Source organism: Ips typographus, linkage group LG10 (assembly GCF_016097725.1).
Source record: "Ips typographus isolate SLU linkage group LG10, UJ_Ityp_2.0, whole genome shotgun sequence".
NCBI classification, from domain to species: Eukaryota; Metazoa; Arthropoda; class Insecta; order Coleoptera; family Curculionidae; genus Ips; species Ips typographus.
In genome coordinates, this window is record NC_138431.1 from 1,973,763 (window position 1) to 2,000,453 (window position 26,691).

Below are 26,691 nucleotides of genomic sequence, written 5' to 3' on the forward strand. Positions count from 1 at the left end.
GCTTCAGCATGTAGACGTGTTGTTAAAAGTCGATAATACTACTGCTATCAGTTATATAAATCGTATGGGAGGAGTTAAGTATAGAAGTTTAAATAGTATTGCCCAGAAAATATGGAATTATTGTGAATCAAAAGATATTTTTATTTTTGCATCTTACATTAATTCAAAAGAAAATGCCATAGCGGATTATAAATCACGGAGAGGTTATATTGAAACAGAATATGAGTTAGCTCAATATTGTTTTAATAAAGTTTGTCTTCACTTTTTTAAACCTAGTGTAGATTTATTTGCTTCAAGTAATAATGCAAAATGTGAAATGTTTGCTTCGTGGAAGCCTGATCCAAACGCTTTCGTCTTAGATGCTTTTACAATTTCTTGGGCTAATATAAAGTTTTATGCTTTTCCCCCATTTTCAATGGTGAGTAAAGTTTTAAATAAAGTTGCACATGATAGAGCTGAAGGTCTAATTATTGTCCCTAAATGGCCAGGCCAACCGTGGTACCCCGTTTTCATGAGTTTATTAGTGAAGAAACCTTTATTTTTTGGTCCAGATATTAAAATGGTTTTGTCCCCGGATAGGAACCCTCATCCATTGTGGAGGTCGCTTATCCTGGTTGTCGGCCATATATCCGGGAAGCATATAAACGTAGATCCTTTCCCGCAGTAGGTTTAGATGCTATAATTCATTCTTTAAGTGACCAGACTCTTAACCAATATAATGGTGTATATTCACAATGGTGGTCGTTTTGTGCACAAAATAATGTCGATCCGTATGTATACAATCTTCAAGGTTTAGTAGAATTTTTGCAAATTAGATTTGTGAAAGGTTGTTCTTATTCGGTGCTTAATACTTATAAATCGGCATTAGCTTTAGTTTTACCTATAAACAAAGTTGATGATGATAGTGGTGTGCAACATCTGGTGACATCTGTACTCAACTCTATGAGTTAGAAAGTACAGATGGCGTTCCAAAATCTAGGAACAGCACCATTAATGCCGCATCATTCGGTAAACACCGATCTGATTGGTTGAAAATGGTGAGGTTTTGTTTTTTGTTTATCAATCCCAATCCTCTGACCGGTTTCGCCGTATTACGGCTCATCAGAGAGGCTATAGGGCTTGATAACCAAAGAACAAAACCTTCATTCCAGTATAGTCAACTGGATGCCAGAAATGATAGTGGTGTGCAACATCTGGTGACATCTGTACTCAACTCTATGAGTTAGAAAGTACAGATGGCGTTCCAAAATCTAGGAACAGCACCATTAATGCCGCATCATTCGGTAAACACCGATCTGATTGGTTGAAAATGGTGAGGTTTTGTTTTTTGTTTATCAATCCCAATCCTCTGACCGGTGTTTACCGAATGATGCGACATTAATGGTGCTGTTCCTAGATTTTGGAACGCCATCTGTACTTTCTAACTCATAGAGTTGAGTACAGATGTCACCAGATGTTGCACACCACTATCATTTCTGGCATCCAGTTGACTATACTGGAATGAAGGTTTTGTTCTTTGGTTATCAAGCCCTATAGCCTCTCTGATGAGCCGTAATACGGCGAAACCGGTCAGAGGATTGGGATTGATAAACAAAAAACAAAACCTCACCATTTTCAACCAATCAGATCGGTGTTTACCGAATTATGCGGCATTAATGGTGCTGTTCCTAGATTTTGGAACGCCATCTGTACTTTCTAACTTATAGAGTTGAGTACAGATGTCACCAGATGTTGCACACCACTATCATTTCTGGCATCCAGTTGACTATACTGGAATGAAGGTTTTGTTCTTTGGTTATCAAGCCCTATAGCCTCTCTGATGAGCCGTAATACGGCGAAACCGGTCAGAGGATTGGGATTGATAAACAAAAAACAAAACCTCACTATTTTCAAAGTTGATGATGTTATGCTTGTACGTTTTTTGAAGTGTTTACGTAATATTAAACCACCAAGAGCAAGATATGCCACTACTTGGGATCCTCATCCAGTGTTACTATTTTTAGAAAGTTTGTATCCTCTAGAGGATATTTCTTTGAAAGAGTTAACTCTTAAATTCGTTACATTATTAGCATTAGTCTCAGCGCATCGTATGCAGACTCTTGGTAAGTTAAAAGTTTGTAATATTAAGAGGACGGATGATTATCTTGAGATTTTTGTTGATGAAGTCATTAAGACGTCGGGGAGGAATAAGCTACAACCAGTGTTACGTTTACCTTACTTTCGTGAAAGACCTCAGTTATGTGTGGCTTCTACGTTAGATATGTATTTACAAAGGACTGAGAGAGTCAGGCCAGCCGGTGTTGATAGTCTTATTTTAACAGTTAAAAAGCCTCTGCATCCAGCTTCTTCTCAGACTATTAGCCGTTGGATTAAGTCAGTTTTAACTAGAAGTGGAATTAATACAAATATTTATACAGGGGATAGCATTAAACATGCTGCAGTTTCTAAAGCCTATGAAGCGGGAGTTAATATTGAAGTTATACGTAAGACTGCCGGCTGGTCTGAAAAGTCGAATGTTTTTTGTCGATTTTATAATCGGCCCATTCGTGATTCACCTAACGTTTTTGCTGAAGCAATTCTTAAAGGGTCTGTTGATTAGTTTAGTTATTTTTTGGTTTGATGTTTTGGTTAGCAGCCAATTATTATGGTACCATAATAAAGTCGTTTGTTTAAAATTTGACAATTCTTTCTGATCAAATAGTTATAACACTATAATCTATAGCTGATGGGTTTTTACTTCTTTAAACATCTACAGGGTGTTTTTGTAATATGAGACGAGACTGCGAAATATAATTAAATGATCAATCGACTTACCTGTAAGGAAGGTTGATCAGGATTATATGAGCAGTCTCGTCGAAATATTACAAAATTCCCCCCCGAAAATCAACCAATAAAAATTAAGTGAAATCAAAACTCAGAGTCGATCTCCACAAATATTTATTAAAAAGGTTGTTAATTGCCTAACATGTTTCGGGTGTATTCAGACACCCATCTTCAGAGGCTGTAAGTTATACAGTGTGTTAATTAAATACTTATAAAACTAAGGATATGGAAGCCTACCTTAACTAGATCACTAGTCTGCTGACTGTCATTCTAAAAGGGGGGACAGCTGAACCCAAATGTACCAAGGTGGTTTTTTATTCTGCACGGGGGAAAAAACCTTGATCAAAAACCCAGTTCTGGTACAGAGGTGACAGGTTGCTCCGTTTTTTATTCTCGAAGGGGAAAAAAACTTAATCAAAACCCAGTGTTGATGTCAAAAAGTGAAGTTACTAGCTCGGTTTTTTATTCTTTAAGGGTTCAACTTCTTCGGGTTTTGACTAAGTTACACTCACTACTCCACTGTGTGCATATGAACTACTACTTTTCGATACAATAAAAATTAGTATTCTTAATAATCACGCCCTAATTATTACCCATCAGCTATTAAAACCATCCATACTTTCAACAAGTGAAGATTTAGGTGCTGGAACTAAGGGTGTGTAATGGTGGGGGGAATATTTTTTTGTTTCTTTTAACGTCGTACTAAGTTCGTGCAGCCGACAGCTACTACAGGGTGTTTTTGTAATATTTCGACGAGACTGCTCATATAATCCTGATCAACCTTCCTTACAGGTAAGTCGATTGATCATTTAATTTTTATAGTGTTCTACAATAGATCTACTTTATTAAAATTGTCATTTTGACAAATTTTTTCAAATTTCAAAATTTTTGAAAAATTTAAATTACTTTTTCTATTTTAAAATTAATTGTAATTAATTTTTAAAGTGTTCTGAAATCATTTAGCGCCATTAAAACAGCCATTTTAACTGTTTTTAACATTTTGAAAAATTCAAAAAGTGTGTTTTTTTGATAAAAATTAATTCTATTTTTAAAGTCATCTACAATTGATTTGCACAATTAAAACTGTCATTTTGACTGTTTTTTTTTAATTTTGAAAAATTTTAGAATCATTTTAAAATTAATTTAAACATCTTCAGAACGGTTATTTTTTACGGAAACGAAACGTGTTTAGGCATTGTTTTGAGTGGAACGAGAAAACGTAATTTTTCAATTGAGGCAGTGGTTTTTTTAGAAAAGAGGGAATTTTTGTGAAATTAATAAATGTTTGATTTGTTTTTGTAGAAATAGACGACTAGCATCATGAACAACGGTAACAACGACGACGAGCGCCAACAACAGTTCCTTCGGCAACTTAGGGTGATGCTCGAGTGGTTCGATTGGGAGCGCCGCATCCTGCGAGTGGCCTTGGAGCGATTTGATTGGGATCGTCGTCGAGAACTCCAGGTAGTATTACATCGGATGGAAGAGTTGCCGCGTGAGTTGCATGTTTTGCTTACGCCTCTCGATTATGTGGGATTGATGAGGGAATTGCGCGTGGTACTGGAACGGTGCGTCGAAAGACCGCGTCAACTACGCGTAATTCTAAATCGTGTTGTCCAATTCATCGGTTCGACCGCTTTCTTTTCAAAATAATGATGACAACAATGTAATTTTACTAATTGACGATGACGACGTCGTGACAGCAACGGAACCGATTTTGGTTGACGCGTCTGTACCATCATCGCCACCACCATCACCATCTCCTGTCGAGTATATTGTTGTTACACCTGATTTACCAGTTTTGTCCCCAGTTTCGTCAGCAACGTCGTCGTCACAAGGTTCTTCTGCGTCTCCTGTTTTTGCAGCGGATTTTGATCTGCTTTCCCCCCCTTTACCTCTGTCGCCACCTTTTTTACCGGCTTTTCACATACCAACACCGGCGGAACAACGACGGGAACGTGTTCACGCTCCCGATCCAATCACACGAACTTACAGACAAGCCATAACTGTGGGCACGCGTCTCGATGCCAAGTCCCGTGTTGCAGTTTACAATGTGGGCGATTTAACAAAACGGTGTTTGTTGTGTTTAGCCGTGGGCTTTGAACAAGAAAAATCTGTCGGCAAAGAGTTTTGCTGTAAGAGTGGCGATGTTGTGTTACCGCAGTTGGGTTCATGTCCCCGCGAGATGTTTGAATATCTCACGGACGATTCACCGATGGCCGTTCAATTTCGAAACAACGTCCGTACAATAAACAGTTTATTTGCTATGGCATCGTTCAAATCGACTGTTCCTACCGATGTTCATCCGGAAGGAGTGAGTGGTCATTGGTGTTTTACGATTTGCGGACAGATTTACCACTATACTCACGCCATTCCGGTTCGTCTTTTTGCAGCAGACAATAGTAATGGTCAAGTAACGGTAAATAATAGCCAGCAGGTTAGGGACGACACCATTACTCTCAAATTTAATCAGTATTATTTCGTTGACTCGAATAATGCTGTCAATCGAAGGGTGGAATTTTTGGGTGACCGCATCGCAGCCCTAACTATACGTAACATTGAAACGATGTTGCGTCGGGTCAATCCGATAATTCAAAGTTACCAAACCATCAGTGAGGTAATTCAACGTAAACAGGCGGCCGCGACCTCTCCCGAGGAAAGAAACGCCATTCTCGACAGTTTAGTGATCGGATTTAGAGACAATATTAATCGCGAGGTAAGAAACTACAGTTTGCCCGCGTGCGACTCTGAAATTGCGGCCGTTTTTGTCAACGAACCACCCTTCGAGGTTGATTTGTGCATCTACCCACGCGACGGTCGGGGTAGACACGAACTTAAAAACCTCAATAAATGGGCCGACCCCATGGTGTACCCGATCCTGTTTCCGAATGGGGAATTTGGCTTTGATAAAGAGATCCATCACGTTCGGAACGTGACGAAGACAATCACTTTTCGCGAATTCTATCGCTATCGTGTACAGATACGCGATACGAATCGCTTACAAAGACCGCCTACCACCATCCAAAACCCAACTCAACAACAAAGTGAGTCTTTGAACCGTCACCGCTCGATCTCGCCTATCCGTGAATTAACCGGTAACATAAAACCCACCAGCTATTTAGATGGCGAGCCAGTTATGGTAGTTTGTTAAGGTACTTGGAGACAAGGGCAAACGCAGCTGGTACGGATTATCGAGTTGGGTCAATTTTCATTTTGCCTGCGTCGTCGACACGTGGAATGCGTTTCACGAATCGCCAGTACCTCGATGCGATTAATGTAATAGCAAGACATGGCAAGCCGGATCTCTTTATCACGTTTACGACGAACCCGAATTGGCCAGAGATCCAAAACAACCTCGCTTACAAACAGAAATGGCCAAACCGTCCTGATTTGGTTTGTCGCGCATTCCACATTAGATTAACCGAGTTTATGGACGATATCGTCAAGAAACAATTGTACGGTACCGTCCATAACTATTTCTATACGATAGAATTTCAGAAACGAGGCTTGCCTCATGCTCACATTCTGGTGACGTTTTTACCGCGCGACAAACTAAACAGCCGTGAGCGCGTCGACGATGTCGTTTCAGCCGAGATACCGGACTATCAAGTCGAACCGATTTTGTATAGAACGGTAGCCGACTTTTATCTGCATACAAAGTGTAGAGGACCGACCCGCGACCCAAACGTTACCTGTTTGAGAGCGGACGGTACCTGCAAAAAGTATTTTCCAAAGGCCCTACGGGAGGTCACTAATTTAAACTATAACGCTTCAACTGTCAAAAATGGACACCCTGAATATCGTCGACGTCGCAACAATCACATGATCATTTCGAACAACATTACGTACACCAATGCCGATATCGTGCCTTACAATCGTTACGCGGCACTCAAATATCAGTCACATCAATTTTGAGTGCGTCGGATCCTTGGCATCCGTCAAATATCTGTAGAAATACGTAACGAAGGGTGAGGACATGTGTCGCATGGAAGCGAAAAATAAAGTCCATCGCACTATAAATTGGGACGAGATTAGTAATGACCTAGACTGTAGGTATGTGAGTTCAATGTTCAATGGAGGCGTGTTGGCGCCTGTTCCAATTTAAGATGAGCGATCGAAGTCATTTGGTTGTATGTCTGCCTGTTCACCTTGAGGGCCAACAGACCATCGAGTACGAGGAGGACGAGGACGCGGCAGATTTTGCTACGCGCCACCATCGACACCAAACTCACGGCCACGGACGGGAATTGCAGCATCCCTAATTATGGATGGCATGACGTACCACAAGGCCTTCCGGATCTGGCAACCAATGCCGAAGTTAGCGAAATTAACGACAAAGTGTTGGAATTGCTTCCCGGTGAGGTCTGCTCCTTCTTCTCCGTTGACGAGCAACTGAGCGATAATCGGCCGGCGCCCCGTTAACGAGCAAGACACCAACAGGAGCAACAGCAGCAACAACCAGCAGCAGCACCACAAGCCAATAACGGAATGCCACCACCCCCCGATCGTGACAATAACAATATTGGCGACGATGCAATCGAACAACTGATGCTAAACATCTGTATGGACGACGACGGGATTGTGCGAACACCACCACCACCATCACCTGTGGTACAAGCCATTCCACCAGCCACAGAAGATGTCGTCGCCAATATTGTACCCGGAGGAGCAGCTGCAACAACAGCAACAACAACAGCGAACTCAAATCCCGGTACGCCTTGCATTCGCTATGACTGTCAACAAGTCGCAAGGACAAACTTTTAAGCGGGTAGGGATTGCGCTCACTAGTCCCTGCTTTGCTCACGGCCAGTTGTATGTCGCCATGTCGCGAGTCGGCGATCCTGCACAGGTTCGAATTTTCGTGGGGCCACATCCGATGCAAGGTCGTTTCACATTTCCTACTACGCGGAATGTGGTACACCGCGAAGTGTTTACGGTAAGACCGGACCCGCCTGTAGTCGTACATAATATACGCAAACGGGCCCATCAAAACGTCAATACTGTAGTCGTTGGTCCCGATGGTGGCAATGTGGTTGATGGTGATGGCGGTAATGATGGTGGACCACCACGATTATTGTCGCTGCCACAATTATTGTTGCCCCCATTGGACACGGCGGTATTACGTGTTGATGGAACCAGGCGGATTGGAGATCGACTATCGACCATTTACGACCGAGACGCTCTGTTGATGCCACCACCAATCGCCTTACCACCTAGAGCGCGCCCACGAAATAAACGACACAACGAACCAAAAACCTACTTGGCACCACCATCACAATCATCACAGGCCGGCACGCATAAATCATCGTCGAAGATTCGAATTTTGTCAGACGTGCAGATTCGGCCGCCAAGAGGTCCGCCACAACCTGGACTACTGCTACGATCATTGCCCTCTGCTATACCACGACATCCACCATCATCATCATCATCAGCAGAGGAGCAATGGGTCGAAAAAGAGCCGAAACCGACTGTGACGCCAGAACAAATCGAGGACAGTGACGGAGAAGTGAGCGAGGCGCACCTGGTGCAAATTGCAAAAGAGCAATTTTTCAACCCCATTTGTCCAGATCTCACCGATGTGGAGTTGAAAATGCGCAAATCCGTCGCTGATATGCCTGGCACCTCGGATACGATTAGCGACCAACTGACAGAGGATCAGAGGGATGAAACGAGACAAATAGCGGAAATCGAGGCGAGAATTCGTCAGCGCAAAGCGATGAAAGCTATTACCCGATTTGGACAGCCCCCTTCAAAGAAGGGAAAAAAAAATAAAAAATTAATATAAATATTTTAAATTGATACAAAAGTGTAGACGAATTTGGTCTTGCTAGGCAATTTTAAATGTTTTATATTTTCCAAAAAAATTTAAAAAAATGTAAAATCAAATTAAAATGTTTACAGATTGGTGTGGTCAATCTGAAATTTGGTACGTTTTTTAGATGATCTCGCACGTACAGTCTGTAGGTGTTTAAAATTGACCCAAAAAATATATTGTTAGTTTTAGGTGCGATAGTTTTTAAGTTCCCCTCTGGTCTGTTGTAGATATAGAAGATAATAGAATAGGAATAAAAAAACCCCAAAAAAAAATTTATATACAGAATGTAAAGTTTACTTAGAAATTTGTTCGATAATATGACATTTCGATACAACTTTACATATTGTATATTTGCTCAAAAAAATGTTTAAAATTAAAATCCAAAAAAATTTAAAAACAAAAAACCAAAAAATACACAAACGACACAAGTGTTTAAAGTGGTACTAAAACACTTGAATCTGGACATTTAAGTGTAATCACTTTAAATACTAACACACACACATAAAACACACATTTTAACGTACCCAACTTTTTTTTAGTATTTCATTCATTAAATTTTTACAACTTTAAATGCTTTATGTTGTGACAAATACTTTAGTGTAATTCAAGTACTGTACGAGTATGACAATTACACTGGGGTAACAACAAATAGATAAGTTTTAGGTGAAATATTTATTCACCTGTTTCTAATCTAAAAGGTACCCTTCCATGGCTGTGTGACCTTGACGTGGGTGGAAGGGCTTAGTAGATTAATGTGTTGTTTGCATATTTTTTGCATGCAACAACATTGATCGAAGCCAAGGACAGCTCAAAGTGTTTTTCTTACATTTTTAAAAGTACTATTGACATTTTTTGTTAGTTTCAGCTCAACTTTATGATGACGGCTACGACGACGACGACGACGACGATGAACAAAGGTTCTTTTCAGAACCATCATGTTTAGTCTTCAGCTAAACATATATCTTAATGTTATATAAATAATCAGGGTAATTAAGGACAATCATAGTTTATAGATCTTTTAACATTTCATAATTACAATTAGTAAGCAAAACGATAATTGTTTAACTATATTCAAAACAGCGTAACATAGCGTTCTATATTATTTAACAGTGGTTGCAATAATTATAGTTCAGCAGCCACCAAACTGTTTATAAATTGTTTACAAACGATGACGGTAACAACCATGTCAAAACCATAGAGTTTAATTGTTTCTGAGCCACTGGTATGTTTAATAGTTTAGTAAGATTGTTAGTTACATGCGTAGGATTAAATCAGTATTGAAATGGCACTCAAGACTCTCAATAACTCTACCCACCCAATCTAAACCTTCAACCTCCTCAATATTAAACATGGTCCTTCGAGTCTAAAATAATTAATCGGTAACCTATGTTAGCCACAGAACAAAAAATCTAATCAAGTAATATTCGGCCGCGAGTCGCGTATACAAATCGATAACTCAGTGCAGATCGCGTATACAAGTGCAGATAACAAGTAAAGTGAAGTGATTCATTCAGTGCAAGTGAAGAGTTTAATCTTAACACAAAAATGGAAACCGTTAACAAATTAAGCAAAGCTCAAGAGGTATTAGGACAAGAGATCAAACGCATTCACACCAATATAAAGAAAGACCCATTAAACAGAAAAACCCTACAATACGTTGAAGAAAGGAGAACTCAAGTTCAGAAGCTATGGAACGAAGTTAAAGTAAATGACACTCAGCTCAAAGAGCTGAAAACATTAGAAACGCAACACGCTACGTACTTTGCTAGCAATTACTTTGAACAAATCAGAACCATTTATAACGATGCTCTACAAGAGTTAAACAACTGCAAGGAAAAACTACTAGACGAAGAGAGAAAACAAGAATTAAAGCAACAAGATAAGCATCAAAAAAGTGCCACTCTAAATCAACTCACGCAGGAACAAACCTTGCGAATGAGCGATTTGGATGAACTGGTTGAAGAATTCACTGCAACATTTGATCCCGAGGTAAAAAGTGGACTTTTTTCAACAATTTTGAAAGACTGGAACATCGTAACATCCTTACACTGGGAAATTTCAAAATTGGACGTTGACAAAGTTTCAAAATATTTTGAAGAAAACAAATTCAAGCAACTTCGTACCTTGATTGCCAAAATTCAAGGACAATCTAACAGCAAATCATCACCTCTGAAAAGTGAGGTAGAAAACCAACAACCACAAATGTCAGTGAATAGAACCAATAACATCAGCCTACCTCAAATAAAGATACCAATATTTACTGGAAACTACGAAGAGTGGACGCCATTTGAAGACATGTTCAAGAATGTGATCCATAACAACGAGGCACTCAGCGAAATCGAAAAAATGAACTATCTAAAAGCTCATGTCACAGGGGAAGCTGGCAGAGCAATTCAACATTTTCAAATCAGTTCAGCGAACTACCATATTGCATGGGGTCATCTCAAAGAGAGATACAGTAACGAACGCCTAATCACCAACAAGCTTATTAACAAAATACTGGATCTACCTGACAGCAAACAAGAATCATCAGAGCAGCTAAAAGAAATTTACAACACAACAAAAGAATGCTTGAAAGCCATTGAAGCTCTGAACATGAATACATCTCAATGGGACCCGATCATCGGTTGCGTCCTACTGCGGAAAATCGATAAGAGAACACAAGAGCTATTTGAAGCTAGTTTGATCAATCCACTACAAGTGCCAGAACTCGACGAGATGTTGAACTTCATCCTTAAGCGGTTTCGAGCCATCGAATCCATATCTACCGATCGACATGACGGACGCGAAAACAATAGCAGCATGGGCAGTTATCAACCACATCAGAGAAAACAGCAAAGTCAAAGCTGTAAGTACTGCAATTTATCTAACCATACCATTTATCAATGTTTAAAATTCAAAGCATTAACAGCTTATCAACGGTTTAATACTGCTAAAGAAAAACGGTTATGTTTAAATTGCTTAAACCACGATTTAACTACAAAATGCCTGTCATTTCAAAAATGCAGAATTTGCTTTCAAAATCATCATACGCTTATCCACAAAGAAAACAACCACAACAAAACGAAAACGCCAAACGAGCAGAAATCAAAACCATATTTCAATCAATCAAACAGGGTAGGAACACATGTCGCGCATGAAGGAGGTAAAACATTATTAGCGACAGCAATCATTAGAATTCAAGATTCAGATGGAAAAAACGAAAATTTGAGAGCCTTGATCGATTCAGGTTCGCAAGCATCTTTTATCACTATGGAAGCTGCCAATTTACTACAATTACCCAAACAGAAAATTCATGCAGAAATTTCTGGTATAGGGGGATCAACCAATGAGAGCTGCAAATACAAAATATCTGTACAATGCAAACCACGCATTACTAGCAAATTTACGTTAAATACTGAACTGCTGATTTTACAAAAATTAGCAAAAGATATGCCAGAACACCCAATTGAAGTAAACACCGAATTATGGCAAAATAAAATTCTTGCTGACCCAGGCTTCGGAAAGCCGGGTCCAATTGATGTGATTCTTGGAGCCCAAGAATTTCACGAAATTTTGTTAGAAGGAATCGACAAGTCAAACGACGGCCTTGTAGCCCAAAATACAGAGTTAGGCTGGATAATTTGGGGAAGCATTCATCAATCCTTAAAACAAACCAACATTGCAGTAGTAAGCATGATAACACAGTCTGAAGAGAAAGAATTATCACGGTTCTGGGAATTAGAGGAAATTTCGGAAAAACGACAATTAACAAACGATGAAAATGCATGCGAGGCATTTTACGATAAAACAACATTGCGTAATTCGAGCGGTACGTACACTGTTCAAATTCCGTTTAAAAACGAAATTGAGTCATCGCAATTAGGTGAGTCAAGGCCAAGAGCGTTGGCACGTTTACTGTCCTTGGAGAAACGATTATCTAATGATTACAAGTTGAATTTGGAATATAAAAAATTTATGAGTGAATACATTAAGCTAGGTCACATGAAACAGGTGCAGTGGAGTAACCAAATCCAAGGAAAATATTACATACCTCATCAACCAGTTATCAAAGAAACCAGTACGACTACAAAGTTGAGAGTAGTGTTTGACGCATCATCAAAAACGACAAATGGAAAAAGTTTAAATGACATCATGCACGTAGGTCCTAAAATTCAAGATGACCTTATAGATATTCTATTACGTTGGAGAAGTCACAGAATAGGATTTACAGCCGACATAGAGAAGATGTATAGACAAATTCGAATTTCCGAAGAAGATCAGGACTATCACAGAATCTTATGGAGATTCTCGACAAACGACCCAATTCAAGAATTCAAGTTATTGACCGTAACGTATGGAACGGCTGCAGCACCATACTTGGCTGTAAAAACAATTCAAAGGTTAGCGGAAGACGAGAAAATGTCGTATCCAACAGCATCAAAAATCAGCTTACAGGACTTCTATGTGGACGATCTAATGTCAGGTGCAGAAGACGAAAGAGAGGCAATTGAAACGGTGAATGAACTAATAAGCATGTTCAAGGCCAGCGGGATAACACTAAGAAAATGGTCTAGTAATAACAGGGAAGTCATAAAAGCAATACCAGTAGAATTGCGAGACGAAAGCGCAGTCAACATTCAAGAAGATGACACCAGAAGATCATTAGGATTATTATGGTCACCAAGTGACGATTCCATAAGATTTAAGGTGGCGTTAGCACCGTCACAAAAGCTTTCGAAAAGAACAATATTAGCGGACATTGCGAAACTATTCGATCCGTTAGGATGGCTAAGTCCAGTATTAGTCAAAGCAAAACTGATCATGCAAACATTATGGTTAGAAAAACTTAGCTGGGATGAAGAAGTCTCACAAGAAATAGCAGCTTGTTGGAATAAGTTTCGGCAGCAGTTAAAGTCCGTTGAAGAAATCAGCATTCCGCGGTGGACGTATCAATCAACCAAGAGCAAAATTGAACTACACGGATTTAGCGATGCTTCAGAGAAGGCATACGGAGCTGTAGTTTACGTAAAAATTATAAATAACGACGAAAGCATCAAAATCACACTATTGACTGCAAAGTCAAAAGTAGCACCAATAAAAACAAAAACAACACTACCAAAACTTGAGTTATGTGCAGCAGTATTGTTAGCAAGGTTACTAACTAGAGTTAAAACGGCTCTACGTTTGAATAAAACACCCACATACGCTTGGATTGACTCCATGATAGCATTATCATGGATCCAAGGAACGCCCAATAATTGGAAAACATTTGTGGCAAATCGAGTATCTGAGATACAAAACTTGGTGCCATCTCAGCATTGGAATCATGTGAAATCTGAAGAAAATGTAGCAGATGTAATATCACGAGGCATTGATCCCTCTAAAATCAAGGACTTTGTTCCATGGTGGCAAGGCCCAACGTGGCTGCAAGGAAACAAATACCCAGTAAACGCAAAAATTCCAGAGACCGAAGAAGAAAGGAAAAAGAGCATACAAGTAAATGTAGCACAAAGAAGTGAACCCAAAATTCATGAAAAAATTTCAACATTGCTGTCAATGAATCGCATAATTGCCTATTGTTATAGATTCATTAACAATTGCAAAAAAACAGGCATCAGGAAAGGTACATTAACAATTCAGGAAATTAGCAACGCTGAAGAAAAAAATTGTTCGGTTAGAACAAGCTGGAGCATTTCACGCGGAAATTCAAGCTCTAAAATCAAATAAAACAATAGATAAACAAAGTAAAATAGTCAATTTAAGTCCGTTTATCGACAAAAACAATATCCTACGAGTAGGAGGTAGACTGAAACATTCACTATTAAAATACACAGAAAAACATCCCATAATTTTACCAGGAAGATGTCATTTAACAAACTTGATTATAAGAGATGCACATAACACAACATTACATGGAGGTAACCAGAATACCTTAGCCTTCATTAGAAGAAAATTTTGGCTGATTAATGGAAAAAAGGCAGTAAAAAAGATAATTAACAATTGTGTAAAATGTATCAGATATAAAGCTGCTACAGCACAACAGTTAATGGGACAGTTACCACCACCTCGAGTGACTCAATCAGCGGCATTTTTACACACTGGAATTGATTATGCAGGACCAATTCAAGTGCGAACCACAAAAGGACGAGGAAATAAATCATATAAGGGTTATATTGTAGTATTTGTGTGCTTAGCAACTAAGGCACAACATCTTGAACTAGTAAGTGACATGCTAGCTGAAACATTTTTAGCAGCGTTAAAACGGTTCATATCTAGACGAGGAAAATGTGCACACATCTATAGTGACAATGGCACAACTTTTGTAGGGGCAAACAACTTAATCGAGTCAGAAGTTATCGCGTTACTCAGAAAGGAGAAAATTGAGGATCGAAGCACATCGTTGGGCATACAGTGGCACTTTATCCCTCCCTCAGCACCTCATTTTGGTGGTCTTTGGGAAGCGGGCGTCAAATCCACAAAGTATCATTTAAGACGAGTGATTGGAGATACAACATTGACCTTTGAGGAGTTATATACGTTGTTAACACTTATTGAGGCATCATTGAACTCAAGGCCTTTGTGTCCGTTGTCCGAAGACATAAACGATGTTGCCGTTCTCACACCAGGTCACTTTTAATCGGAAGAGAACTATTGTCACCGATTACCCCAATCTGCGAAGACATCATCAGTAATATGAATCAAAGATGGAAAATGATACAAAAAATGCGTAAAGAATTTTGGAATACATGGATGCAAGAGTACATACATCAACTTCAGCAGCGGTACAAATGGACATCCAAATCAAACAATTTAGAAACGGGAGAAGTAGTAATCTTAAAAGAAGATAACGTAAAACCAAGTCAATGGCCATTAGCTCGAATAACCGAAGCGCACGCGGATAAGGACGGAATTGTTCGAGTAGTGTCAATAAAGAAGCCAGGGGGAGTAATTACCAAACGGCCGATTCATAAGCTTATACCGTTACGTGGAGAATCAGAAAAAAAGGCAGTAGAATATGGAAATGAGAGAAATCAATTTAAAGGCAAAACAAGGTCAGCAAATTTGTGGAAGAAAGCCGTTGTAGCGATTTTATTCATATTAAGCTTAGTAAATTCAGCAAAGGCTCAATATAAGATAGAATATCCAAAACCAGGATTGTACATTGAACATATTGGACAAGCAAAAATAGAAAGGGGAATCTTTCGAATTGACATAAAGCTGAATAAATCTGATATCAGCTACCACATAAAAAACATAAAAAATGTTACAGCCCAGATTCAGAACGTATGCCAAAATGTGGCAGAAATATCAGAAAAAACTGAATGCAACACATTAATTTCCGATATGCAATTAAAAGAAACTAGACTAGAGTGGGTTATAAAAGGAATATACGACGTTACAAGGTCAAGGAAACGGCGAGGATTACTTGGAAAACTGATGACTTCAATTTTTGGCGTAAATGACGAAGTATACACCGACATTAACAATCTAGAAAAGAATCAACAACAATTAATACATGCATCTAGTCATCAAACTAAATTTATGCTGCAGGCACTATCTCAGTTTAACGACACCGAAAACAGAATTTACAGCAAGCTTAAGCAGTTTCAAGAAAAGGTTATCAGAAGCCAAGCCGCTATAACTGAGATGAAGCAAAGCTGGTTTCAAGCGGTGGACGAAAACAGACTTAGCATTCACCTTCTGAGCTCATATCAAGTTGGGAACAATTATTTAGATGAAGTATATGACTATTATAAAAGTCTGTCTGACATCTTATACAACACAGGCAACATATACTCAATGTTAACACCGGGGCAGATAAGGGAAATAATCCAAACTGCAGAGCGCAAAATGCCACCAAGCATTGAAATCTTACCTCAACCCATATTGAAAACTGAACTTGAGGAAACAGAAAAACAACTACACGTTTATGTGTATTTTATAGTAACTGAGTTCAGCAATTTTACCGTAGTCAAGGTCAGTGCGATACCGTCTGCAGTGGAAGGCGACACGTATTTAACAATTGACCTACCTCAAGAACTGCTAGCTAGTGATTACAATGAACAAAAATATTTTCACATAAGTGAAGAAGAATTTAAGAATTGCATAGGAATCAGAAAACATTTATTCGTATGCTCACCGCCTTTAATAAGGAACATTGAAAACAGCCCGAATTGCATTTTAGATGAAATATATCAACGAACTGAACATTCGAGCTGTCCCGTTAAGCGAGTGAAAATTAAAGCAATGCAATGGATTCAACTTTACACCAAAAATTCGTGGATTTTTGTGTCACCTGATTCATCAAAAGTTGCAATAACGTGTAACGGTAATAGAGAAGATTTAGTCTTAAATAAAACAGGAATCATTTCGATTTCATCAAATTGCATTATATCGACTAATAAAATATCTATAGCAGCTAGGCGCAGCGACGTATTTCCGGTTCTAGCAGGTTTTATCAAGCAGGTGGCGGTAAACTTGACCACGTCAATAAAGCAACCACCTCAAAGCCAATACGAAGAAAACATCATTCATCCCTCTGATGATTTTCGAAAGCTAAAAGAAATGGAGGAAGACATTGAAACCGAGCTAGGACAACATCACTGGAAATCCATAACTAAACATTCTATGTTCACAGGTGCACTGACATCAGCAGCGGTAGTACTTATTATCATGGCGGTCATAGTAGCAGTCAACAAATGCCGTCGGGCACTAACTACTGCCAGATCTCAACCAACAACCAAACATAAGACATCTTCAGAGATGATAGAACTGGCATCGCTAAGACGACACAGTCTCAACAATGAGGCCTGATATGAAATCATCAACCTCTAATTCAGCTCGCCAAATTCAGTCGAGCCCGGCAAGATGTTTAGTCTTCAGCTAAACATATATCTTAATGTTATATAAATAATCAGGGTAATTAAGGACAATCATAGTTTATAGATCTTTTAACATTTCATAATTACAATTAGTAAGCAAAACGATAATTGTTTAACTATATTCAAAACAGCGTAACATAGCGTTCTATATTATTTAACAGTGGTTGCAATAATTATAGTTCAGCAGCCACCAAACTGTTTATAAATTGTTTACAAACGATGACTGTAACAACCATGTCAAAACCATAGAGTTTAATTGTTTCTGAGCCACTGGTATGTTTAATAGTTTAGTAAGATTGTTAGTTACATGCGTAGGATTAAATCAGTATTGAAATGGCACTCAAGACTCTCAATAACTCTACCCACCCAATCTAAACCTTCAACCTCCTCAATATTAAACCTCATGATTAATTACAGAAATTCGTTTGTCCTTAATTTTCTCATCACGTTTCAGGTATAAAAAGTATATATAAAATATTCCCCAACTTTTAATTTAATTGACTCTCAGTAACACTAAAATTTAGTTTTTCTCCCCAAAAAACTTTTGAAAAAAAAAATACTGTAACCTCTAACCCTTCCTTTAGGCAAGGACAGGTCAAAGTGAATTTTTTTTGTTAGTTTCAGCTCAACTTTATACTGCTGATGACGTCGACGACGACGACGACGTTGAACAAAGGTTCTTTTCAGAACCATCACATGATTAATTACAGAAATTCGTATTCGTATATATTTTTTGGCGACGTTTATATGCACAAATTGCTTTCAATGCAATTCCATAAACAAAATTAATAATTATAAATAGTTTATCATAAAATTATTTCTTAATTTACTACATTTACGAGAAAGGTGTTGCAATGCAATTTCTTATTCTTAATTCATAAATTTATTATTTTTCTCTGTCAAATGTTATTCATCAATTAATAATAACACAATATTCATTTTTTGGTTATGAAATCGGTTGTTTTTATTTCAACTATTCAAAATATTAAAAGTTTGCAATCTAACCAATACATTTCTTTTAGTATTTGACAGATTCAGATTTAGTTTTTATTGATAATTGTATTTTAAAAGTTGAAATTAACCATCTTTCAAGGTCATTAGTTATGAATATGTTCATGGAATTTTGTATAAACCAATATAATGCATTACGGACTTTAAACTTTAAGGTTACAACAAGAAAATGCGCTTATGATTATGAATTAAGTCCATCACATGATTAATTACCGAAATTCGTTTGTAGTCAATCCATCACATTTCGTTTCAGATATATGTTATTTCCCAGTGGTGGGTGGTTGGCATTTCACTCACACTCAGAGTGCCAAGTGGGCCATTTTTGGTAAGCAGAACTGGCGCTGTGGGATGAACCAAACGTCGAGTTAAAGCGCCTAAATCGACGCTTATAGGATACCATGAAAGGCGTTGGTAACTTAAGACAGCAGGACGGTGGCCATGGAAGTCGGAATCCGCCAAGGAGTGTGTAACAACTCACCTGCCGAAGTTACCGAAGCCCTGAAAATAGATGGCGCTGAAGTGTCGTGCTTATACTCGACCGTCAGCGGCATGTGCGATCGTCATTGACGATCATGAAGCCCTGACGAGTAGGAGGGTCGCGGCAGTGTGCGCAGAAGGGCTGGCCGCGAGGCCGTCTGGAGCCGCCGTCGGTGCAGATCTTGGTGGTAGTAGCAAATACTCCAGCGAGGCCCTGGAGGACTGACGTGGAGAAGGGTTTCGTGTGAACAGCCGTTGCACACGAGTCTGTTGTCACAGTGCGCTGAAGTGGGCGTCCTCGATACACAAGACCTTCATGAGCAGAGCCTGGCGCAACGGGGAAAACACTCGTCCTGCCGCCGCTCAATCGCAACCTTCTGCTCGTGTTAACAACACGACGGGAAGCGCCGTATCGCAGTAAACACACACGCTCCGGCCGATTCATAACTTCATAACTGACTACTCGGTCAGTCCATGTCAGCTCTGCGCTGATTCTACCATAGCCAAATGCCTCGTCATCTAATTAGTGACGCGCATGAATGGATTAACGAGATTCCCACTGTCCCTACCCACGGAACGGAAAGGTTCGAGCTAACCATCGAAAAGGAGGGCAAAAAGGGGCAAGACTTGATAAGGGAAGTTAAGGGGCTTATAAAGGATTCAGGGGTAAACGCGGTCAGGGGTCTCAAAGAGGTTAGAGAAGGCAGGGTCATAGCGGCTTTTGTAAGTAATGGGGAACGAGACAAGGTAAGGGAGAAACTAAAAGAAAACAAAGAGGTCAGGGTGGGAGAAAACGGGGGAATAAACCCGAAACTCAAAATAACAGGGCTTGAAAAGGGACTAACAGACGAGGAAATTCTGATGGCTCTTCACGGAGAGAATGCAGAATTATGGGAGGGGGGCGAGTATGGCGACTGCATGAATGGGGCAAGGGTCCTTTTCAGAAGGCCTTGCAGGAGAGAGGGTGTAGAGAATGTGGTGGTGGAACTGAAGGGAGATACCTTCAGGAAGCTGGTGCGAAAGGAAAGAGTGACTGTGAGCATGATGGTCTACGTTGTGGAGGAGTTTGCTGACCTGGCGGTATGCTACCGGTGCAGCAAGTTCGGTCACACTGGGGCAAGGTGCACTGAAGATAGGTGCTGCAACAGGTGCGGGGGAAGCCATGAGGTGAGAGAATGTACGGTGAAGGACGAATGGGATTGCCCAAACTGCAAAAAGATGGGGGTGGCAAGGGGAGACCGATGTCATAGTGCATCGGACAAGAGATGTCCGGTGTACAGGAGGAAACTGAACCAACGGATGATTAACACCAACTACAATGGCTAAGTTCCTCCAAGTCAACCTGGGCAGAGGGATTGAGGCAACGGGGCTTATGAGAGAGTTTGCGGAGGCAAACGGAGTGGATGTGGTGATACTCTCGGAACCTTTTAAACGAGAGACAGAGTGGAAGGGGTACAAGCGTTTTGGCAAACTGGAGGCTAAGACGGTTATCTGGTCAAGAGAGAGTGTGCAAGCATGGGCGGTAGAGACTGAGATGAGTGTGAATGTGGCTAGCCTAATTCTTAGATTTAGGGATGGTGATGTAAGGATTTTCGGGGTGTACGACGAACCGTCAGCGGGGAGTCGTACAAACCGGAGGATGAAAGAGAATGAGAGGGTGTGGAGAAGCGTTGAGGGCCCGGTTTTACTGGCCGGGGATTTCAACGCAAAAAATGTGGCATGGGGCGGGGAGGTGACGGATGAAAGGGGGGATGAACTAATGGACATGGCAGTATTGTATGGTTGGGAGCTCGCGAACGACCCCAGGCAGGGGCCAACGTTCGAGAGCGCGAATGGAAGGAGTTGGGTTGACGTAACCTGGAGTAGGGAATTGGAGCTAGCAGAGTGGAAGGTTCATGACGCCGAGACCCTGAGCGATCACAAATATGTGACGTTCAGGGTCAAAGGCTGCCTGGCAGAGAGAAAGGGGGTTGAGTGGGTGTATGATTTTCACGGAACGGACTGGGAGGGCTTCCGAGGGTATCTGCGTGAGTATGTTTGGGGTCAATTTGAGGACAAGGAAGGACTTGAGTCGGAGGCAGAGAGGATGCAGCACCACTGTAGAGAAGCATGTAAGAGGATAAAGAGAGTAAGGAGGAGTGGAAGGGCCCAAAACCACTGGTGGAACGAGGATCTCCAGTCCAAAAAGAGAACGGTCGATGGACTGAGGAGGGCGTACCAGGGGAGTAGGGGGAGTGAAAGTGAGAATGAAAGGAAGAGAGAGTATTATGCGGGGCGTAAGAGTTTTAAAAGAGCCATCAGACACAGGAAAAAATTGCATAGGAACGAAGAAATTGAGGACCTGACCACGGATAACTCCTGGGACAAGGTTTGGGAAGCTGTGGCTAAGTGGGGGGTAAAAAGGGGGGACTCCGCACTAAGGACTAGGGACGGTAAAGAAATTGGGGCAGGTGAAATGTGGGATAGGGAAATGCTTGGGGAGTACCACCCAGATCTGACTCTGGATGAGGAGAGGGAATGGGAGACCTACCAACGGTCTAGGAAGAAAGGGAGGGTCAACATCAGGTATGATGTAGCCCTCAGAGATGAGGAGATGGAAAGGACAATCGCCGGTCTGAAAAGGAAAAAGGCGTGTGGGGACGACCGGATCCCCAACGAGTGTGTGAAGCATGTATGGGAATCTTGGAGGGAGGGAATGATGAGGGTGTATGACGCGTGCATGAGGATGGGAGTTTTTCCAAGGGTGTGGAAGATAGCGCGGATCAGGTGGCTGCCAAAAAAAAGTGGGGGTTGCAGGCCAATCAGTCTGCTGCCGACACTTGGCAAGCTGCTCGATCGGCTAGTGAATGCAAGGCTGGTGAACTGGTATGAGAGGAAGGGGCGTTACAGCGAGCGACAGTTTGGATTCCGGAGGGCCTTCGCTGACGACCAAGTGGTCCTAGTCAGCGGGGTGTCTGTGAAGGAGATTGAAAGAAGGTGGGAGAGGGTCTGGGAATTGAGTGAAAGATGGGAGAAAACGGGGCGCATGCGCTACAACAAGGCCAAGACCGGAACAATGTTCGTCGAGAACTTTGGACGAATAAGACCTCCGGTGGTGAGACTGGGGGATGACAGAGTGACGTGTGGCGAGTGGGTAGACGTGCTAGGCATCAGAGTGGACAGGAAGGGCACGTTCATCGAACATGCAAAGCATGTAAGAGGAAGGACGGCGGAGGCAGTCAGTAAACTGACTGGCCTCTGCCGAAATAAAGGTAAGATGGACAAGGAGAAGGTGAGGGCGATCATGGAGAGAGTGGCGGTACCGGCGGTGCTCTACGGTAGTCAGGTCTGGGGGGAAAGGGCGAGAGACAGTAGAGTCATAAGGCACTTGGGGGCGGCGGAGAGGAAGTTTCTGTTGGCATCGGTCCGGTGCTACAGGACCGTTGCCACGGAGACCCTCAGGGTCGTCAATGGCACGTCACCGTGGCATCTGGCGGCCGCCGCGGCCTTCAAGTTCAGGGGTGAATGTAGAAGGGCGTGCGAAAGAGAGAGAGCAAGGGAAGACGACCGACCGTTTCCGGGATGGGGACTCTGGGAGGCAGCAGATAATCAGTCAGACGGAGAGGTGCAGGTCGTCTGCGTGGATGCGAGTGTGCAGGATGGATGGACGGGAGTGGGAATATGGAGTGACTGTGGAATTGAGATCGGCCTCTGGGAGGACAAGGACAGAGACAGTCTTAGTGCGGAGATTCTGGGTATATGGGAGGCACTGAGGGCAATAGGGGAAAGGGAAGTGGGGCGTTATAAGGTTTGTTCGGATTGTCTTATTGCGGTTCACATGGTCCAACAACCGAGCCTTCACAGGGTCGTAGAAAGAGCAAGGAGTATGGTGGCGGATCTGGCGTGTAGGGGTTATAGGGTGGGCGTGGAGTGGAAGGGACGGGAGTGTGAGGGAGTGAGGAAAGCGGACAGCCTGGCCAGAAAGGCTAGATGGTTTGGCCAACCGGGAAGATGGGAAGGGCTGAAGCTGTGGGGGAGAAAGAACATCAAGAATCGAATGGCGGAATGGATCAGGAGAGAGTGGCAGGATACTTGGGACACCTCACCCAAGGGTAGGGAGGTCTACCAGGTGTGTAAGGAAGTGGGGGCGGACAGGCTCCCGCTGTCCTTCAGGGGGAGCCAGCTTCTGACGGGGCACGGCAACCTGGCCGCATACCTGAGGAAAATGGGCCTACGAGAAAGCGGGGGGTGTGATTGCGGTGAGGGGGAGGAAAACTCTCACCATGTGAGAGAGGAATGTAAGAGAGATGAGCGAGAGGCCGCGAGAGAGAGAATGAGAAACGAGGGGGTTATTTGGGACCAGCTTAAGCTGCGAGTGAATGGGAAAGTTAATAGAGTGGATGTGGAGAAGGTAAACGAGTGGGGCGAGGCAACTATTGCAAATGATAGGGATTAGGCAGTCGGAGCGTGGGTCAAATGCACATATGGGTCCTTTCTCTAGGTTGGGTGTATCACAACTACTTACGACCCTCAGTTTCGGTAGAAGATGTAAATGATATCGAACAGCTGCCACAAACTCAGTTGTTAAATGTTCAAGGAAACAGGGTTAGAACTTCATCACCTGCGTTTAGAGTCAGGGAGAATTTTACAGCATATTTTAACAACTGGGGAGCAGTTCCGTGTCAAAATCGATCCGTTACGCTTGGAAAATATTGAAAATATAGTGCTTTTAATTTGTACATTTTTTTGTGCAGGTACGAATAAAAACATTTTCAAGAAAAATATATTTTTTGATGTACGCATAGGAATAATTTTGAGACTATATGTACAAGTATTTTAAAATATGTATAAACTTAGCGGCCCGGCACGAGAAACTGTGTCTCGACCACTGTGCCGCACGATCGACAGACAGTGCGCTGTCTCATTGGATCCTGTAGGTTACAAAAACACGCGCTGCGCTGTGCAGTGCCACACGTGCTATACGTGCCTCAATTTGCGCCTTGCCTTAACGAGTTGTGTGTGTTGTTGCCAGATTGCTAGCTGACTTTGTTGTTGATGACTTGACTAAAACTGCTTACAGAAAGAGACAAAAAAAACTCAATATTGACTAATATTGTTATTCCAAATTCTCTGTTAAAAAACTGCGTCAACTTCTATATAAGAAGTAAATAAAAACAAAATGTATGTAAAGTTCGTGTTTTAATGAAAAAACTAAACATCTGGCAACGTGGCGCGTTAAACGTCAATGACGTGCATCGGCCGATATATTGCCGCCTACTGTATACCATTCCCATTCATTTCCAAAATCGAAAAGTTTGCTCGGTTTGTTGCACGCTGCCTATAATTAGTGCGTAGTGCCTATCGGTTAATGGTTCTCTGCACACAAAAAATACGGTTCAGAGGGTTCTGGTTTTGTCCATGTTTGTTTTTAAATAAACCATTATTTGTGAGTAATTTGATCAGTAAATTTTTCGCCCAAGGAGGAATTTCTTCTTTTAAAACTTGTCAAAAAATACAAGTGCATATTAACAAAAAGTGGAATGTTGGAAAATTATTGAGTCTAAATTCAATAATCAGAGTGGCGATACATATCGTCATCATCAGAACTTACGGAAGAAATATGAAAATCTGAAGAAAAAAAAGATGAAGAAAAAGGTGGCTGATAAGAAATGTTACTCTTCAGGGACAGGTGGAGGCCCAGCTAAAACTTGTAATCCAGTTGTTAGTGATTTAGAAAATGAAATTAAAGAGCTCCTTGGAGAGCGAAAAGAGGGACTGCCAACATAGTGAACGAGATTGTGGCCCAGTGCCACAGGTATTTTCTCTTGTTGCACAAAATGAATGACTAATGGACTGTATTTTCTATTAAAACGTTTATTACTACTTGTTCTCCCAACATGCATGAGAATTACATTCTATTTTTTGGCGGTGTCGCGGTTCTAAACAACACACGCAATATTAGGTTAGGTCCACTTCTCTTCTGTTCATCAAGTTAAAACTGTTTGGCGCTAACCTGGTATTTCTTCCATGAACGACCACATAGTGTACTTAAATTGTTACAATAATATTTTATTTTAATATTTTTATTAGAGGTAATTACAATCTTACATCACAATTATGATGTGCCTAGTTTGGAGTTTGAAGGAACCAATGAGGAGAGATTTGATGAAACTACCTTGTCAGAAAACATGGAGACTAATGATGACAATTGAACTTGAAACTATGTCATATTACATATTACCTAGTTATGTATACATATAAACTAAAGTTAGGTTTATTTTTAGACTTTAATAATAGCACTGCATGTAAAGACATGGATACTGATGGCTGTACTGAAGGTAGTGTGCCAAAAGTGACAGAAACCATTTTTTCAAAAAACACGGTGCAAAATTTAAAACTGCCATTATCCACTAAATTAACTTCTTGTATGAACATACATATGGTTAGGTATGATGAGCGTAGGTATACTATAAAAATAAATTTGCAGGTAAAAAAAAGAATAGGAAAAACGAATATGAGGTGCTCTGCAAGAAGGTCACTCAGTGGGCTTGGGTGCAAATCGAATTTAGAGGCATATAAATTAGAGCGCCTTAAGGAAGAACATGAGGAGAAGCTCCGTTTGATGAGAGAGAAACATGCTGTGGAAATTGAAGTAATCAAAAATGAATCAGAAGCAAAAATTAAAAAACTGGAGCAAGAGCGAGAGGCAATGTTAGAGGCCATTACAGAGCAAAATAAGATCAAAAAAGAATTACTATTAATAGAAAAGCATGTGGCTTTGAAAAAAATACATAATAATTTGTAAATTTTGTTTGAGGATCCAAAAGAGGAGTAATTAAGTACTTTTTAAAGGCATAATCAGAATCACCAACTAAAAAATGATCATTGTAATCTACTCGCTCAAATTTTGCTCTAATTTTTGAGTTTGCAAAAATGTGTGAATCATGGGAGGAACCTGGCCACCGACACACTACATACTATCAAAACATACATGTTGCATCACAGACTGCCTGAACATTGATAGAGAAAAAACCTTTCCGGTTTCTGAATATTTCAGCATTATCTCCTCCTGGTGACACTATTTTGATATGAGTGCAGTCAATTGCCCGAATACATTTTGGAAGTTTAGCTTTTTTTTAGTTTATCTTTGAGATACATCATTTATTTCCTCTTGAGATGTTGGCATTTTAATATATTGGTTATAAAGCCCTGCTATTGCTGTGGTAATTTTCCCAACACATCGGCTTGCTGTTCCTTTATCAACCCCTATCAGGTCGCCTAATGTCTGAAGAAAGTTACCAGTTGCATAGTATCTCAAGGTAAGTAGCACCATTTCTTCTGGCAAATTTCTAAGTGCATCGTTTCTACAAAATAATAATAAGATCACTACATAATTTCTAATTTATGTTGTCGTAGAACCCCGGAAACTAAAAAAAGTTATAATATATCTAATAAAAATGTAGTACAGCAATACAAATAAATCCAACATTTAAGTAAGAACATACAGCTCTGTCTTGGAAGAGTTGCTTTAGTTTTGAAATTTTGTCTCACATATCGAACTCCTTCCTTTGATGATCTATATCTCTTCAAGAATTCTTTATTATTCCAAATCTCAAACTGATTAGGTCTTTCTCTGTGTTTTTGAGGACGCCTTCGTACATTTCTAACTAGGTAGACGGTTTCAACAAAATCCTCATCATCAGTTAAACTTTCAATATTCAT

At 40.7% G+C, this 26,691-nt stretch overlaps 1 protein-coding gene and 1 long non-coding RNA gene across 2 annotated transcripts; one reads left to right on the plus strand and one right to left on the minus strand.

The window, feature by feature from the left end:
• Nucleotides 1-2,920: 2,920 nt before the first annotated feature.
• Nucleotides 2,921-3,293, minus strand: LOC145735042 (uncharacterized). Its single transcript, XR_014179578.1, has 2 exons — nucleotides 3,061-3,293; nucleotides 2,921-3,001 (listed from the first exon to the last, which is right to left on the minus strand). It is a non-coding gene; the product is annotated as an uncharacterized LOC145735042 (long non-coding RNA).
• Nucleotides 3,294-15,269: 11,976 nt separating this feature from the next.
• On the plus strand, nucleotides 15,270-16,944 carry LOC145734875 (uncharacterized). The gene is made up of 2 exons (XM_081988497.1): nucleotides 15,270-16,750; nucleotides 16,806-16,944. Exons 1-2 carry the CDS (start codon nucleotides 15,314-15,316, stop codon nucleotides 16,854-16,856), a joined length of 1,488 nt encoding a protein of 495 aa, XP_081844623.1. The 5' UTR covers nucleotides 15,270-15,313; the 3' UTR covers nucleotides 16,857-16,944.
• The last annotated feature ends 9,747 nt before the right edge of the window (nucleotides 16,945-26,691 follow it).

What these genes read in the sequence shown, in the direction of transcription:
- LOC145734875 (XM_081988497.1), top strand. Translation starts at nt 15,314, where the DNA reads ATGAATCAAAGATGGAAAATGATACAAAAAATGCGTAAAGAATTTTGG. An exon ending in GAATCAGAAAACATTTATTC is followed by an intron (nt 16,751 to 16,805) that starts GTATGCTCACCG and finishes ATTGCATTTTAG; the next exon opens with ATGAAATATATCAACGAACT.